This window comes from Polyodon spathula, chromosome 14, assembly GCF_017654505.1.
Source record: "Polyodon spathula isolate WHYD16114869_AA chromosome 14, ASM1765450v1, whole genome shotgun sequence".
NCBI classification, from domain to species: domain Eukaryota; kingdom Metazoa; phylum Chordata; class Actinopteri; order Acipenseriformes; family Polyodontidae; genus Polyodon; species Polyodon spathula.
Window position 1 is genome coordinate 20,508,114 of NC_054547.1, and position 18,306 is coordinate 20,526,419.

The following is an 18,306-nucleotide window of genomic DNA, read 5'->3' on the forward strand; positions in this document are numbered from 1 at the left end:
AAGCGGCGATGCCAGCTTTCAGCATAAAGTGCAGGGGAACTAGCAGTAGCTTATGCAGCACTTTTTATAAGAAGACAGGGCTCAATGCAACACTGAGGTCTTACCTTACCAATGTGAGAAGCGGAAGAGGGTGTTCCTTCCCCTGCGTGATGGTTAAGTACCCTCAGGAGGCGGGACCGAGGATGTCACTGGGGGAAGGGGGCCTATCGGCATCTTTGATATAGGAGCTCAGTGACACCTACCAATAGGCAGGAGTGTATCCCATGTTTTAACGATGTTTGGTGGCCATCTTCGAATTGAAAGGGAACTAATCCGCCATTGCTAGAAGTTCCTCCTATGACGTCACTGGTTGGAGAGGCAGCGGGAGAAGTACGTTAACTGTGAAATAAGTGATTTCTCTAATGCAATTCTTTTGGAAAATGTTACATTTTAACATAGAATTCAGAGCTTTGTAATTGTGATATCTATATACACACAGTATATGCTGTGTTTGAAAGTAATGCATTACTTGTAACGCATTGCTATAATCTGATTATATTTTTCAGTAACTTTTTTCAGACAGGCAACAAAATGTGGTAACGCATTACATTTTATGTGAAAAGAACGTAGATAAGCTACTATTCGATACATTTAATGCATAACATGGAAAATTAGACAGCGCTTCAACAGTGCAAGTCGACATGTCACCTGAACATTGGCATCAGAGGAGGGAACAAGTGGGCTGCAAATCTGGGTCTTCCAAGAATATTTTGAGCTGCAGCCTGAACAAAAAAAAATATCTTTGTAAATTATAAACTGTGTCTGAGATGTAACTATTTGTAACTGTAGCTGCAAGTAGTAATATTTTTGTTCAAGTAACTGTAATGTATAACTTTTTAAAAGTAACTTCCCAACACTGTATATTTGTTATAAGAACAAAAAACTAAACAAAAACAAAAAAAACCTGTTGAAGCTAAGACGTGTATTCTAAGTTAGAAAGAGAGGCCTTTGCATTTGCAAACATTTAGAATTCTTCTTCCTTAGCACTTTGGTTTGTAGTGGGGAGGGGTCTGAGGCTCCAGGCTGTCAGAGTCACTGGTGCTTCCTGGTGCGATTAGACTACGCTTTGGGGTGAAGGAGAGTGAGACTAGAGAAAGAAGAAAGAAGACTAGAGAACTGTGAAAAAATTACTTGGGCTAATGCTGTATCAATTCGTTGGCTGGGAGTGAGTCAGCATTGGAGAGAGGTACTTTCTCATAGAGACGGTGATTCTGCCTAGGCACCTGCTTTTGGCTTAAAAACATTGCAAAACACTTTACATGAACCGTGGGACACCTGCAGAGAAGGGTGAAGTAACCAGGAAGTGCCGTTGCTATATCTGTTTTGGGGGTGGGGCCAGCAGGAATCTGGAAACACCCGCCATTTACTTAGGGCTAACCACATGTATTAGTTAATGTGATTTTTGAAATGCTGGTGTTTATCTAAAGCTGGAATGCTTGTATTTGAATGTTACACAGTACAGCTGTTTTAAAAGTATCTGCATTTTTTTTTTTTTTTTTAAAGGTATTTCACAAAAAAAGCGAACAGGAAATATGCAGGAAGGAGAGACGGTTACAGTGCATTGTCTGTGTTGATTCAGTAGCATGCTTTCTCTGGATATTTTTTTTCTCGGGATAATACATTGAAAAAGTTTAGCATTGGAGCTACAACCCTGAAAAGAAACTGCAGAGAGCTGTGGAAACTCATTTTCCCATGGGGGAGGCCTTTTTAATGTACAAAATAATCCTTCTATGTTTTTAAAATTTACCTGGATGTATCTACTTTATACAAGTATGGGAAACAAAACGTTTTGCATGTGGACAGTGATATCTCCAGCACCTGCTTCTGTTTGAAACTGAAATCAGACAGATGAGTTCTAACCTGCTGGGCTTTTCCACCAAAATTCTAATGTGATTACATTTTGGACTTCACAGCACGGCGCACTTTCAATCGAAATACCTTTATTAAATTGCTCCATTGATACTAAACGTTACATGACATTGTGGCCACTTAGCACCTATTTGAAAACATGCAGTTTAAAAAAGATAGTTATAACATATAGGGGACAATCTAAAGTGCGTCAGGACATTCGCATTATTGCTCTAAAACTGAATGAGATTTCGACATGTAGACTGTTGCTTTGCTACCGGGCTGCCTTCTATGCCTGCTTCAAGGACCTTTCCAACAGTGCTACAACATCAAGCAAGACTTGTGAAGTGCCTGATCAAAGGATATTGGAAAGCAAGAAAATTCAACAGAACTTTAATACTGTGACTACATTTTTATAATTTACAATATTCCTGCATTTCTAACACTTCTTCTGAAGTGTCTGAGTGAAGTGATTTTTTAGATGCTTCTCCTGAAATGGTGATGTATGGCGTTGCGCACCCATTTGCTTTTAAAGATGTAATACAGCTTTAAGAGAGAACTCTGGAGGCAAGACAGGAAACCAACTATACTAGTGTTGTGCTTGTTTGAGTTGATTTTTTATGCAAATAATCTGTATTTTCCTTGCCTTTGCTTTAGGTTAAAAAGATCGCATGCGTTTTGTTTAACAATTATTTTTGAAAATCTTTATCCATTCTCTTTCCTCCAGGGCAAAGTTATTGAGTTATAGGTTAATATTAACCAAGGAATAGGTTAACCTTTAATCGGCTTATATCGTAAGAACTCACTGGCACAGAGTATGTTCTAAAGGCTTTTGTTAATTAACTAATCTGGGATTATATAAGGAATTTGAACTTTCACATTCCCTTTTAAGAAAACAAAGCAAAACCTTTAAAATTGGTCTGTAACTTTTATTTATTTAAACCAACATGACTATGAAGGCTCTGGATTTCAAATTTAAATGAACCATTGCTTTTGTAGGAACTGGAATTTTGGAATTGGAAAATTAAGAATGGAAATATTTCTTATTGAGACCTTACTACTCTCTCCCTGGTTTTCAAAACAAGTGGGAAATCTTGCATTATTTGCTACATAGATCTGCAAAGATAGCAAAACTTGGAACAGAAACGAAAGTATATCAGGAATATGTCACAGAAACCACACTTGCTTGTGAGAAACTTCAGTGGTCATGACTTACAAAAAGAAGTCAACAAGGAGTTTTCCAAGGAGAAAACTAAACAAAAAAAACATGGAAGTCTTTTTTTAATATGAATTAAAAAGCCAGAAAGCAGCTCTTGGTCTCGCTAATGGAAGGAGCTGTTAGTAAAAGCAGGTGCCTTCTCAAATCATTTTGAACACGCCCCCTATCATCTCCGCCTAGTTTCACAGTACAGAGCGGGTGGGAACATTGAGTCTCACACACTCTGTTACAGGCACATGCAGACTTGCACAACCTCTTACTGTAATCTCTGGATATCTATTAGTTGTTGCTGAAGGAACTCTGTGGGAAAATGATGGAAGAGGTGTCCATAACGGTGGCCTATGACGCCCATGTTTTTAGCCAGATTTATGAAGAGGACTTCTTTGCAAAAATGGTGGCTGTCTCTAAACCCAAGCCAGTGGTAGGTACCGCATTTTTAAAGTGGTTTCAGACTATTAACAATATCATTTAATGTGGATGAAGGTGGTTTTATAATTTCTTAATAAACAGAGATTATGTAGTATAGGATGACTTTTGGTTCCAAACTTCAGATTGGATAAACAGAGTTTATATATGTATAAAATCTGTTTGTCCCTTTGATGTCTGTATGATGGGTGATATTAAGTTACGTTAAGTTAACTAATTTAGTAAGTTACCAGTATGACTGAAGACTACTTGAAACATGCGGATGCCTGCCTTTCTACAAGGTGTCTGTAATTCACTTGTATTGAAAAGCAGGTGCAGATGACTGACAATTTGGGAACTTTACAGTAGTCACACGTTGCCGTAAAATGACAGAGGTATATTCTTTGTTTTAGTACACTTTTGTTATAAGTGATTTGTGGATGTGATGGATTAGAATGCAGTGCCATTAACTTAGGATTGTAGCTGATGTTCTTTAGTAAGTCTTTAGTTCCTGTTGGGGTGTTGTCTCCAACATAAAGAATTGGGTATTGGTTTGATGACCTATTGATATTGGTTGGATGAAGTTACGCAAAACATGCTTGGCATCAAGTGTCCTCTAAACTGCATATTAACCAATTTCATATTTTGCCAATTGTGCATAAAGGGAGAGCAGGGTAGCAGGCATCATAAGCCCTGACATTATCACTGTGTCATCCTTTACAGCAATGTATAACACAGTGCTGTCTACACAGATAGGTATGATCAATGAAATTGCCATTTACTTTGGAAGCACATAAGAAATGTTTTTAAGCTGGTTTTAATTTGATCAGATAAAATGCTTTGTCTTTATGAAATTGGTGTAATCTGTTGTTAAAAAACCAATAACAAGAACCATGTCGAGAATATCAAAAACTAGTGAAGCTTTGTATAAAGTGTCCAACTTTTACAACTTTGTTTTTACTGTTTAACACCTGTAGTAATTAATGTAATGCAAAGTCATTAATGTGTGTATTTTACCATGCATTTTACATAATATTTATATATCAAACCATGTAATCTAGACATCTTTAAGACGCAGTCTTTATTGAAAACTGGGATGTTTGATGTGTAAACATGTAAACGTTTATACTATAAACTATTACCATCCCTAATTGAAAACAAGTAATACTGCTGACAATATACTGAGTGGCTGGAAAATCTGTTGGGATTTTCTTCTTGTTTGGATAATCGAATTACAACTATGACATGGTTCCAATCAACAAACCTCCATTAAATATTGTTATATGGATATTCTAAACAACAGTACCTCATCAAATTCCCTATCAAAGAAATAAGAGGAACACTCTTCAGTACAGTGGTTTTAGTGATTTCAGGCCTCATTTACGCACTGGTTTCCTTTGCATCTTTTCCTAAAAAAAAACTCTCAGGTAAAAGTGAAGTGTACCTAAAGACATATAGTAAAGATAAACATATTTTGGCCACGGCATGTTATTTGTGAAAGAAAAGTGCTTTAACATGTACTTTGAAAGGTAATTTAACCAGTTTCTTCATATATACTTATTATTGGTAAGCCTAGAAAAGTAGCTTTTCAACTGAAATCGGGGGAACTAGAATATCCCTACTTCTTTTAGTTCAACCTAACTGATTTCTCATTCTGATCCTACAATGAGGTGGCTCTTTAACTATGGGGGTGCTAGTATTTCAGTCAGGCAACTTGTCTCACTGTGTTTGTTTAAACAATAATGCCACAATAAACACCAGTTAGTACTTCTTTTGAACAATGCATTCATTTTGTAAGGCATATGGAGGGAGGTGACAACTATATATTTTAAGAGGTGAAGTATGATTTCACAGTAAGAGAATATTGAAGCAAGTTAAGGTAAAGGGATATAGTAAATTTGATGGTATTTGGCTGTTTTCCCATGTTTTTCCTATGGTTATACTAGGCATTTACCATAGCTGATCTTGTCTATTAATATGCTTTACTTAGAACATTTTATACAGATAATAACAACGATGGATAAGATTAATTATAAAAGCACAAGAAAATTGTAGAAGCTATGATGTGCTATTATTCATGGTGTTGATTTAGGTTTTGCTTTTAATGGTGTGGGCACCTACAATGTATATTATTTATATGCTTGGCAAGGGATGTGTGTTGACAAATCTTCAGAGTACATCTAATGCAAGTATACAGTTTTATTTAGTTATTATGCATTCACAACCCATTTAAACACACTATATCCTTTGTCAAGTGTTAGAAATCAAAGAATACTACAAAAGCCAATGTGATATCTGCTCAACCCTTCAGCAAGAAACCTCATTAACTTGAAACCTCCAGGACATGAATAGGTAAAGGATATGCTTTGCCACAAACAAAGTGACTACTGAAGAACATCCAAGTCTGAAAGCACAAAACACTGAATGATGTACATTGAATATGTATATTACACTGTAAGTATAACAGCGATCACTAGTCCATCAGCAATGCAAGTTACTGAAACAAAGTTGTAACTAGTTACAATTATAAGTAGTTAATATTTTATAGAAATATTTTATTCGGTTTGGCCAAGTTGTATCTCGTAATATTCATTGAAAATCATTCCATCCTCTGATGCCATTTCTAACAAGATAATATAAAAAGTGCATTCATGTGACATGTAACAACATAACTAGGTAGCCCATTCCATACCCTGTCCTCTCTTTGCTTGAAGAAGTGTCTCCTCCTCTCTCCTAAGTCTGTCTCCACTTAATTTCCAACTGTATCCTCTGGTCCTGGTTACTGTACTGCCCTTAAACTACTGCTATTGGGTCGGGTTAAGTATGTCAACTCTAATGGATATTTATATGCAGTTGATACCACATGTGTGATGTTTAGTGTGTGTTAATTTTTGTTCTGAATGGAAAGTTAGAATTTTGTCGGTTTGAACTTTAAAGTAGGGGGCTTGTTTGCTTAATGTAGACTGCTTGCTTCACACCTCCCCCTAAATGCTAAAACCACCAGCTACCATAAAGTATCTGTGTGATGTTTTATGAAAGCTCAAATCACCTGACCTAGCAGTGACGTTCTAATTCTGTGCACTGTGGGTTGATAGCGGCAGACAGGACTAAATGGAAAGTCAGATCTTAATCTTATAAATATGTTGTACTAAAAATGTTTTTAAGTAAACTCCTGTTTTGTATTTCTAAGTAATTTTTTTCTGGATTCAGAATTTATTACAATAATTTATAAGAAAAAATATATTTGGTAAACTGTGTTTAATTAATTGTAGTTCTTATTGTTTATGTTTTACTTTAGAATAGTGAATGCGTGTTTTCTATGGGCTAGTCTGTAATTGTCCATTATTATTATTTATTATTATTATTATTATTATTATTATTATTATTATTATTATTATTGGTACTACTAGTAGTAGTAGTAGTCGAAGTATTACTGCTACTAGTAAAAAAAAAAAAAAACACTAACCTCTACTGCTGTTATTAATAACAATAACAACAACAATGATAATAATACAAATAATACATTACATTTCACATCATCCATTTAAACTCCACAGAGCACAACAAACAACCTCCGCTCTACAAGCTTTAATACACATCCAATAAAAATGGATATCACAGCATTTCACAGGAAAGCCATTTCCAGCTTCCCAAGGTTAGTATGCAGAGTTGAAAGAATTTGAGCTCAGGTTCCTTTGAGAAACAGACAAGTAATGTGTGTAATGTGCTTTCAGATGTATGTTTTCAAAGGGCCAGTTGATGAAGAGAAATGCATTGTTTTTTTACAGTCTATTTGTAGCAATATTCAAGTTGTAGAGTTTGAGTCCTTGTCCCATTCAGAGATGCATATCCTTGGTGACCCTTCCATATACTATAGCTATTGATCTTCATATTGAATCTAGATGATGATAACCTACAGTATTGATGATTTCTGCTTTGTGATTATGTTAATGAAACATTACACTTTTCTAATCAGTTAAACAAAATACAGTCCTTGCAGATCACACCAAAAATGAGACCACTATGGTTAGCAACTTTAATAAAAACAGAACTAGCATTACTGTATGGCACTAATTTAATATTCCACAAAGATGTATTCTCTGTATCAGTACAGCTGACACTATCTGCTTTAAAAATACCTCTCAAAATTCAACTGTAAAGTCAAAATGGTGACATCACAATCAGCTGCATATCTTCTTGATTTATAGATATTGAATGCTTGAAATACATTTGTTATTCTGGGTCTTAGAAAAAGAAAAACGCCAATCAATGGAATAAAATGGTTAAATAATACTTTAGTGTGTGCTGTTTGCCTAGGAGACCAACAATGATTTGTATGTATAGGGGTTGTTTATCTTAATATAAAATAAACTTGATTGTAGTGCTGCGTTTGTATTTCTAACAGTATTAAAAGTATGTCTCTGCAAGCCTACCTGGAAATTATTAAAATGATCATATCAAAATATCAATACTTGTGCCCATCCCTAATTTAAACCTATATTCAATAGCTTATAACATCAAATTACTTTCCTTAAATCAAATGTATCTGGAACCTTGAAAACTTCTGGGAAGGTTCTAATATGCAATATATATTATAATATAAATATTTATATATATATATATATAATATAATATATATATACAACCAATAAAATTCTGTATTTGAATATCATTTTTTATGATTCTATGATTCTAGTTCAAACTTGAAACTTTTCCAAATGTATATTTTTTGGAAAGCATTAAAGTGTAGGGTTTCTTAAGATGAAGCTTCTTAGAGATGCTTCTTCTTAAGAAACCCTACACTTGAATGACAACAATAATAACATTCATGATAGGGACTTACATAGATAGTATCAGTCAGCTGTATAAATTCAAATTCCTCCTGGCTTTAGTTCTGGTTGGCAGGGCAGTGCTGTCACACTGGAAAAGCAGTGAGATGTGTCTTCTGTGCAGAAGGTAAGGCAGTAGAATTTGATTCCCAGTGCTGGGCTGCCAGCCCTTAAATCTAGGGTTTGCTATTGCAGTGGAGAATTAGATAATACTGCCTTTGCCACTGTAATTATAAACCACAGTTACCTCTTTTATTCAGTTTAATAAAGCATTTTTGTTCGGTTGTCAGACAACATTGTGTCTTGGAGTGATCGAATGGTGCTTGCAGGTTAGCATTTTTTGGTGGCTGGTTCATTGACAGGCCCGGTTTTAGCTGTACGCAGTTCTGATGGTATAAATAAAGATAAAATGTTTAAGAACATCGAGCAGACAAATGTTTGAATGTCATTTGTTTAGGGAGGATTAAAGGTGTAGTCTTTTCTGCCATGTTGTTTTAATTGTTTTTTCCTTACCGTGTATTTCGGATGTCAGACACACTACAACAGTTCCTTGGTAATACAGACGTTGTTATGCCATACATTTAGATATCACGACACAACGTATGTCCCTCTATAATATCCAATTAAGTGTGACGCTAGGTCACTGTGAATTGCATGATCCTAAGAGACACACTATAAAAGGGGCTTTTGTACTGACACCAAAGACAGGATGAAAATTAACTGAAGTTTGAGGAAACAAGTAGCTACTAAATCATTACAATTAAGTACATGATTAACAGAGGGCATATAAACTCAGACTCCATAGAGTTTGAACTAACCATGATCAATCATTTGGAAAAGTCGAGAAGCTTTTAGAAATGCTGTAATGACGGACTCCAGTGGTTCAAAACGCAGATATGAACTACGTAATTAAAATTCTGAATTTAATTGCTTTTGCAAAGAAAGTCTGACTCATATCAACAGAAAACAAAAGTAGCAGACAGGCTATGTGTTTTACTTGCAGCCAGTGAAACACCAACATTTTTAATATACATTTTAAAATGATTTGTTTCTGCAAAGTGTGTGCCATATATGTAAGATTCTGTGTAGTATCATAATGTGTCAATGTGGAATCATGATCTATTTTAGGTCCTGGCTGTGCCAAGTTGCCGGCCTATGCATTGACATTGGCTCTGGTGCTCCTGTGGGTTAGGAAGGCAAGATTGGCAACTGTGTACATACAAATACATACAAAATTATGTATTTTTACTACATCTAATCTGGTTAAGACATGTTTTACCACAAGTTATTGAGATTATGAAAATATAGAGATACCAGTGCATGGAGAACATTTTCTGTCTGTCATATGTCCCATTTTTATTTGGAAATAAGGTAGGTCACAATGATGATTATTATTATTATTACAGTGCACTCCGTTTATAAGAATCGCATCCATCCCAGATGATTTGATAATTATAAGCGGTTGATTCTTAAAAGTGGACCAATATGATTATTGTGGTGAAGTGCTGCACAATCAGTATGTTAGTTTCAGAATGAAAGCTTTGTTCCCTGCAGTGTAATGGGTTGACCACTAGATGTCATGAGTTCCCGCATGTATGCACAGGGACCACATGAAATATTGTTTAGTTTGGGCTCCAATTGAAATCTAGGTTTGTTTGTTTTACTAGTGGCTGTTTCCTTACCACACTGTAAGAAAAATAAAACCAACACCTGTTTTAAACTGTAAATCAAGACTCCAGCCTGATAATTTACACTGCCCTCGGCCACGTCACATTACAGTTAGCAAAAGCGCCTCTGCGCGTCAGCAGTTTAAATACGGTATACAAATGTCAATTGTGCTCAATCACTGAGGAAAATACATCAAAACAAGTCCTCGTGGGTAAGCAACTTGTTATGTGATCCCTATTATGTTTACTCAAGACTGCAGAATCTTATTTTACTATCTTATACTTGAGAAACAATCATCTCGTGAGGGTGCCTAGTTTAACTGCCGTGTGGTGTTACGTGTAATGGCCTTTGAATTAAAATTACATCACAGTACAGTATTTTACTGTCAGGACTACCATGGCATTTAAGCATCTATGGCTTATTTATTTATTTATGTTGTGATGCAAATCTCAGTTTTTCATTAAGCAGAGATGCTGGTACTGGTACAACTGGTGGTCCCTCCTGAAAACACTGGTACTGGAGTTGAAAAGGTTGAAAACCACTGGTATAGAGAAAAGAAGTTGAACTGCATGCTTATGCTATTTGAAACTACCAGTCCAATTGCAGAAAGAAGTGTTTCTGCAGCGCCATCTTGTAACTGAAACTGAAAAAGACGATGTGTTGTGTTTTTCCATCAGCGTTAGCCTTATAATAAACAGAGAGACATCAGACTTGTTCATGTATTTCTGTTTTGTATAAATGTGGCAATTTGGCTGGTGATTGTGAACAGGTGTAGAAGTGATGCAGTGCAGAAGAAATCACAAACAATTGTAATCCGGTAGGAAACGGGGGTTTTAATTATAATCCTGGTCTGGTGACCAAAAAGAAAAACACTACCGGCAATAAACAACAATGTGTAATGCGCGAAGCCAAACAAACGGGTTTACAGTCCCAAACAATAATCGTCGTCCGCCCCACAATACTGAAACACGATCACCAGTCCAGGGTGTGTGTATTAGTGCTCGTGGTGGGTGATAACAGGTTATTTGGTGACAGTTCATGCAGTGCAGTTCCGGCTTGTGTTGGCCCAAAAGCTACAGCTCCGGAACATGTTTAGCTGTCTGGTGAGCCAATAAACAAGACAATTACTAACACTCAAAACAAACAAACACTCACGAATATTCTTAGACAGTTACTACTGAAGCTCTCAGTCCTTCCAGGTTTAAAGCGCAAACCCCAAGCGAAGGAAAAGATTAGCATTTCTCTGGCCCCTTTTATGCTACCCCACATGACCCCTTGGTAAACGATTCAAGCTGTGTCTATTGCTTGCAGCTGCTACCTTGTTTACCTTCCGGGTCAATACGTTCCTGCAACAGTCTCTCTTCCATCCAGGCTGACCGACTTCCCGACCTCGGAAACAAACTGTCAGGCCAGCCCGCTATTTTGCTATTTAGCACCCTCACAGGTCGAAAGGGAGATTTACAATGAGAACTCACTGTATTTCTGTCACAGTAAGTCATAAGAATTAGGCCTATTTCAGTGAAAGATAAATACCGTTGTACATGCAGAGGTAGAAGGGGCTATCCAGCGCTATTCAACATTATTTAAAAGCTCAATTGTACACTATAAAAAAAAAGCTCAACTTTACACTATATATATATATATATATATATATATATGACATAGGATAACGACCCTAAACATACAGCCAAAGCCACGCTGGAGTGGCTTAAAAACAAAAAGGTTTATGTCCTGAAGTGAACGAGACAAAGCCCGGACCACGATCCAATTGAGAATATGTGGAAAGAGTTGACGGAGCTTGAGCAATTTTGCAAAGAAGAATGGGGAAAAATGGCAATGTCCAGATGTGCAAAGCTGGTAGAGACTTATCCAAATAGACTCATGGCTGTAATTGCTGCCAAAGGTGCCTCTACCAAATATTGACTCAAGGGGGTGAATACTTATGCAATCAATTATTTTCTGTTTTATATTTGTAATTAATTTAGAACAATTTGAAGATTTTATTTTTCACTTTGATATGATGGACTTTTTTGTGTTGATCAGTGGCAAAAACTCCTAATTAAATCCATTTTTATTCCATGTTGTAACACAATAAAATGTGGAAAAGTCCAAGGGTGGTGAATACTTTTGAGAGCCAGTGTATATACAGTGCCATGAAAAAGTATTTGCCCCTTGTCTGATTTTCTGCATTTTTGCATATTTGTGACACTGAATGTTATCAGATCTTCAACCAAAACCTAATATTAAATGAAAGGGACTCTGAGTGAACAAATAGCACAAAATTGATACTTATTTCATTTATTTATTAAAGAAAGTTATGCAACACCCAATGCCCCTGTGTGAGAAAGTAATCACCCCTTTAGACTCAATAACTGGGTATGCCACCTCTGGCAGCAATAACTGCAACCAAATGCTTCCTGTACGTATTGATCAGTCTCTCACAGCACCGTGAAGGAATTTTGGACCACCCCTTCATGCAGAACTGCTTCAACTCAGTGACATTTGTGGGTTTTCGAACATAAACTGCTCGTTTCAGGTCCTGCCACAACATCTCAATGTGGCTTAGGTCTGGACATTCCAAAACTTTAAATTTCTTGTTCTTCAACCATTCTGATGTAGACCTGCTTGTGTGTTTTGGATCATTGTCTTGTTGCGTGACCCAGCTTCAGCTCACGGACGGATGGCCTGACATTCTCCTGTAGAATTCTCTGATACAGGGCAGAATTCATGGTTCCTTCAATGATGGAACGTCGTCCAGGTCCTGATGCAGCAAAGCATCCCCAAATCATGACACTACCACCAACATGCTTGACCGTTGGTAATCATCCAGATGCTTTTTGGCAAACTTGAGACGAGCATTCATGTTCTTCTTAGGGAGCAGTAGTTTCCATCATGCTTCTCTGCAATTAGTCCTATTTTTGCCCAATGTTTTTCTGATGGTGGAGTCATGAACACTGACCTTAGCCGAGGCGAGAGAGGCCTGCAGATCCCTGGATTTTGTTCTAGGGTTCTTTGTGACTTCCTGGATGATTTTATGCCTTGCTCTTGGACAGATTTTGGCAGGATGGCCACTCCTGGGAAGATTCACTACTGTCCCAAACTTTTTCCATTTGGACAATATGGCTCTGACTGTGGTTTGGTGAAGCCCCATAGCCTTAGAAATGGCTTTGTAACCCTTTCCAGGCTGATAAGCATCAACAACTTTTTTTTTTTTCCGGAGGTCTTCAGGAATTTTTTTTGATAATGGCATGATGTGCCTTTATAGCCTGTGTGCTGACAACTTCACTCTGATGGTAAGGGCCAAAGTTAGTCAGATTTATATTGGGCAGGGCTGGCCCAAATCAGGCCTGATTGTTAACCAAAGTATTCAAACAGCTGACCGTAACTAACCCTTTAATTCGGTTGAGTTAACTAGGGGAACAATAACTTTTTTCACACCTGAAGTTTGATTACCTTGCACACCAAACAAATGAAAGAAGCACCAAACTCTGGTGTCATTTTTGTTCTCAGACTCCTTCTACAGTGGCTTGAGAAAGTATTGACCCCCCTTGGCATTTTTACTATTTTGTTGCCTTACAACCTGGAATTAAAATGGATTTTTATTTGGATTTCATGTAATGGACATACACAAAATAGTCCAAATTGGTGAAGTGAAATGAAAAAAATAACTTGTTTCAAAAAATTCTAAAAAATAAATAACGGAAAAGTGGTGTGTGCATATGTATTCACTCCCTTTGCTATTAAGCCTCTAAATAAGATCTGGTAAAACTAATTACCTTCAGAAGTCACATAATTAGTAAAATAAAGTCCACCTGTATGCAATCTAAGTGTCACATGATCTGTCACATGATCTCAGTATATATACATCTGTTCTGAAAGGCCCCAGAGTCTGCAGCACCACCAAGCAAGGGGCACCATGAAGACCAAGGAGCTATCCAAACAGGTCAGGGACAAAGTTGTGGAGAAGTACAGATCAGGGTTGGGTTATAAAAAAATATCCGAAACTTTGAACATCCCACGGAGCACCATTAAAGCCATTATTAAAAAATGGAAAGAATATGGCACCACAACAAAACTGGCAAGAGAGGGCCTCCCACCAAAACTCACGGACCAGGCAAGGAGGGCATTAATCAGAGAGGCAACAAAGAGACCAAAGATAACCCTAAAGGAGCTGCAAAGCTCCACAGCGGAGATTGAAGTATCTGTCCATAGGACCACTTTAAGCCGTACACTCCACAGAGCTGGGCTTTACGGAAGAGTGGCCAGAAAAAAGCCATTGCTTAAAGAAAAAAATAAGCAAACACGTTTGGTGTTCGCCAAAAGGCATGTGGGAGACTCCCCAAACATATGGAAAAAGGTACTCTGGTCAGATGAGACTAAAATTTAGCTTTTTGGCCATCAAGGAAAACGCTATGTCTGGTGCAAACCCAACACCTCTCATCACCCCGAGAACACCATCCCCACAGTGAAGCATGATGGTGGCAGCATCATGCTGTGGGGATGTTTTTCATCGGCAGGGACTGGGAAACTGGTCAGAATTGAAGGAATGATGGATGGTGCTAAATACAGGGAAATTCTTGAGGGAAATCTGTTTCAGTCTTCCAGAGATTTGAGACTGGGACAGAGGTTCACCTTCCAGCAGGACAATGACCCTAAGCGTACTGCTAAAGCAACACTCAAGTGGTTTAAGGGGAAACATTTAAATGTCTTGGAATGGCCTAGTCAAAGCCCAGACCTCAATTCAATTGAGAATCTGTGGTATGACTTAAAGATTGCTGTACACCAGCGGAACCCATCCAACTTGAAGGAGCTGGAGCAGTTTTGCCTTGAAGAATGGGCAAAAATTCCAGTGGCTAGATGTGCCAAGCTTATAGATACATACCCCAAGAGACTTGCAGCTGTAATTGCTGCAAAAGGTGGCTCTACAAAATATTGACTTTGGGGAGGTGAATACTTATGCACGCTCAAGTTTTCTGTTTGTTTGTCTTATTTCTTGTTTGTTTCACAATAAAAAATATTTTGCATCTTCAAAGTGGTAGGCATGTTGTGTAAATCAAATGATACAAACCCCCAAAAAATCCATTTTAATTCTGGGTTGTAAGGCAACAAAATAGGAAAAATGCCAAGGGGGGTCAATACTTTCGCAAGCCACTGTATAAACTATTACAACCCACAAAAAGATCTTACCCCCCATCAGACATGGGGCAAATACTTTTTCACGGCACAGTGTGTGTAGTATATATATATATATATATATATATATATATATATATATATATATATATATATATATATATATATATAGTAAGATAGCAGGGAGGGGGTTAAATCCTTCCCTGCGGAAAACATGTGAGAATGCACATTTGGGTGAATGGGCTAATTGGTTTATTGTTTAATTATTTAGTTAATCCCCTGCACCTGGTGGTAATTGCAAATTAGAGGCAGGTGCAGGGTATTTAAAGGATACAGCCAGTCTGTTCATGGCTGCTGAGTGGAGGGAGGCAGAAGGTGTGGTCTGCTTCCGAGCAGTCAAAGTGGAGTGCTGTGTGAAACCTGTGTGAGTTTTTGTGTTTGGTAACAGGTAAACGGCTTAGCTGTCCTGCATGTTAGTCAGGGACCTGTTGGTGTATAGTCAGAGCTCCAAAACGGAGTTAGGTTTTGTTTCTGTTTTGTTTATTTGATTCTTGTTTATTAAAAGTGCGCGCAAGCGCCATAAAAATCAATTTCTGTTTCCTGGGTCTACTTTTTAAAGGGGCAACGAACCGTGAGAGTGCAAGGATCGTTTACAATATATATATACACACAAACAAAACGATGGTACAGCAATACAATCTAAATTAGGAATGCATTTTGCCAGTACATACATGGGGAAATGGGAAGAACAATTACTTAGGAAATCAGAAAGAGAACCTTTAGAATACATTTGGTTTGTAGATGATATTTTTGGGGTTTGGACACATGCAGAAGAATCTCTTTTCCAGTTTCATAAAATGTCAAATGAAATACACAGTAATATTAAGGTGGACCTTCGATGGAGAAGAAAAGAAATATAATTTTTAGATACCGTAGTAAAACTTGAAGAAGGTTCAATTGAGACTGACCTCTTCTATAAACCTACTGACATGCACCAGTATTTACATATGTCCTCTGCACATCCAATACACACTAAAAGGGCAATCCCAAATGATCTAGGAATAAGAATACGAAGAATATGCTCTAAAGAAAGTGAGTATGTAAAACAAAGACATGTATTAAAAACAAATCTTAAAAATAGAGGATACAAAGAAAGAATTATAGAGACAGAGTTAAGAAAAGTGGATAAACTAAAAAGAGATGATCTACTAGATTAAAAAAATAGAGATAGAAAAGGTCAAAAGAGTCCCATTAGTAATGACTTACTTGAAACTTTTGCTCAATATTTCTAAGATAGTTTGGAAGCACTTGTGGATTCTACATGATTCAGAAAAATTGAAAAAAGTATTTCTTAAAGGTCCAGTGTAACATTCAAAAGACAAGCAAATTTAGGTGATATTTTCGTTCACAGTATACATAAAAGAATAATTGACAAAATAGGTTCTACAAATACTTGCACTAGTACATGTAAAGTTTGTAAATACATGGAAAAAGTTAAATTGGGTTGGTTTACTGCTTACAAAATTCTTCCACAGTTTAGCATCTGTGAACACAAATTCAGCAGATAACAGATGGCAGTACAGTTTTTTTTTTTCTGCAACTACTTGCAACAGTAAGAGGTTATAGATTACACATACAACATGTAATGTAGAATAACTACAATATTTCCAAATGGGTTATTTTATAAAAAATATGATGTTCTGCTGTCAATGTCATAGAAATGGCAAGATTTTTGTAATGATGGGTCTTTAATCATAGACAGATGTCTGGTTATTAATGTGCTCTAGTTTTGATAATGATACTTCTCTCATGTAACCAACATCACGGATTGATCCACATGTGTTTATTTATGCTGCTGTCTCACTGAAGCTAAAACGACATAGAAACAAATAGCTCTGTCAGCAATATCTCATTCCTTATAGAATACACTAAACAAATGTTGGAAATAGACCTTAATTGAGATGGGCAGACTCAGCAAACCATTCAGACCATGCATGTTGTTTAATCTCAGGTGCCGACTAAGAAGCTGAAGAAATATAAGAAAGAATACCAAGCCATGCGGGAAAACCAGCTGCAACAGGAAGACCCTGTCGACAGGTATAAGGTAAGAGAACCTCCCGAACATCATTATATTCATCACACTGTTATGATAAGATGATTAAAATGAAGACAAATTAAGCCTACAGTCTTTCGATATTGATAGTATAATTATTATAAGTATTTATAAACTCTTGATTGTTTAATAGTTATGGGTGCTGTATTGTAAAAGTACTGCTGCACTTGTGGAACATCTATGTTTAATGGTATTGTTAAGTGGGGATGATCGATTCGGGTACACCAATTTATTTTTTGTCAAAAAGAGGTTTGATTGGGTTAAATGCCAATCATTTATTTACTATTCCTAGGAAATAAATAATTTTGTGTTGTACTTGTAAGACTTCTTGTTAATCATTTACATACTGTGTATTTGATACATGGATGACTATCAATTCAGGGATACAGAAGTTAGTGTGAATGTAGTAAGCTCTGATCATGGTAAATATACTTTTTAATACAGATTGTCGCTAATGCCTTGTGAATATATTATTAAATGATAACACAAACCATGTCTAAAATGTAATGTTCCTGTGGGTCACCAGTAAACTACAGCAAAGCCCTTTTAACATCACTTCAAAGGGAGCACAAATTATGACAAAAGCAGTTGGAAAAATAAGCATTAAAAACATAACAAATAGACCTGTTTTGCTTTGGAAAATGTATTTCCCATTTACAGTCATGTACAATGCATTGTAATAATGAAAATGATAAGAAAGCTGTAAACATACTGGTTGCATTGTTCTGTAAGCTTTATTGTGCACTCTGGAACATTTCAATAGCACACAGCAGCTACAGGTTCTAATGTTATGCTTTTATTTCACAAAGTAATATTAAGTGGGGTGGAAATTGTTGACTATTGAATGTATTAATATTAACCACAGTGGGATGTGACCAGGAGCGTCTTCGTATTGACTCCCATTATATTGTGTCCAGAATGAGAATGAGCTGTTGCCAGAGAATTGAATGTTCATTTCTCTACCATAAGCTGCCTCAAACGTTGTTTTAGAGAATTTGGCAGTACGTCCAACCGGCCTCACAACCACAGACCACGTGTAATCACGCCAGCCC

General features: G+C 36.8%; 1 protein-coding gene across 2 annotated transcripts in view; it reads left to right on the forward strand.

The window, feature by feature from the left end:
* The first annotated feature begins 1,174 nt into the window (after positions 1–1,174).
* The window catches only part of LOC121327423 (rab GTPase-activating protein 1-like), a 38,397-nt gene continuing 21,265 nt past the window's right edge, over positions 1,175–18,306 (forward strand). Inside the window, exons 1-2 of one of the 2 annotated variants that reach the window (XM_041271483.1) lie at positions 1,175–3,527; positions 17,153–17,245. In XM_041271483.1, coding sequence (XP_041127417.1) covers positions 3,417–3,527; positions 17,153–17,245 — 204 coding nt within the window. In that variant the 5' untranslated portion in view covers positions 1,175–3,416. The remainder of the gene's footprint in view (positions 3,528–17,152; positions 17,246–18,306) is intronic. The other variant, XM_041271482.1, reaches the window with a different exon arrangement.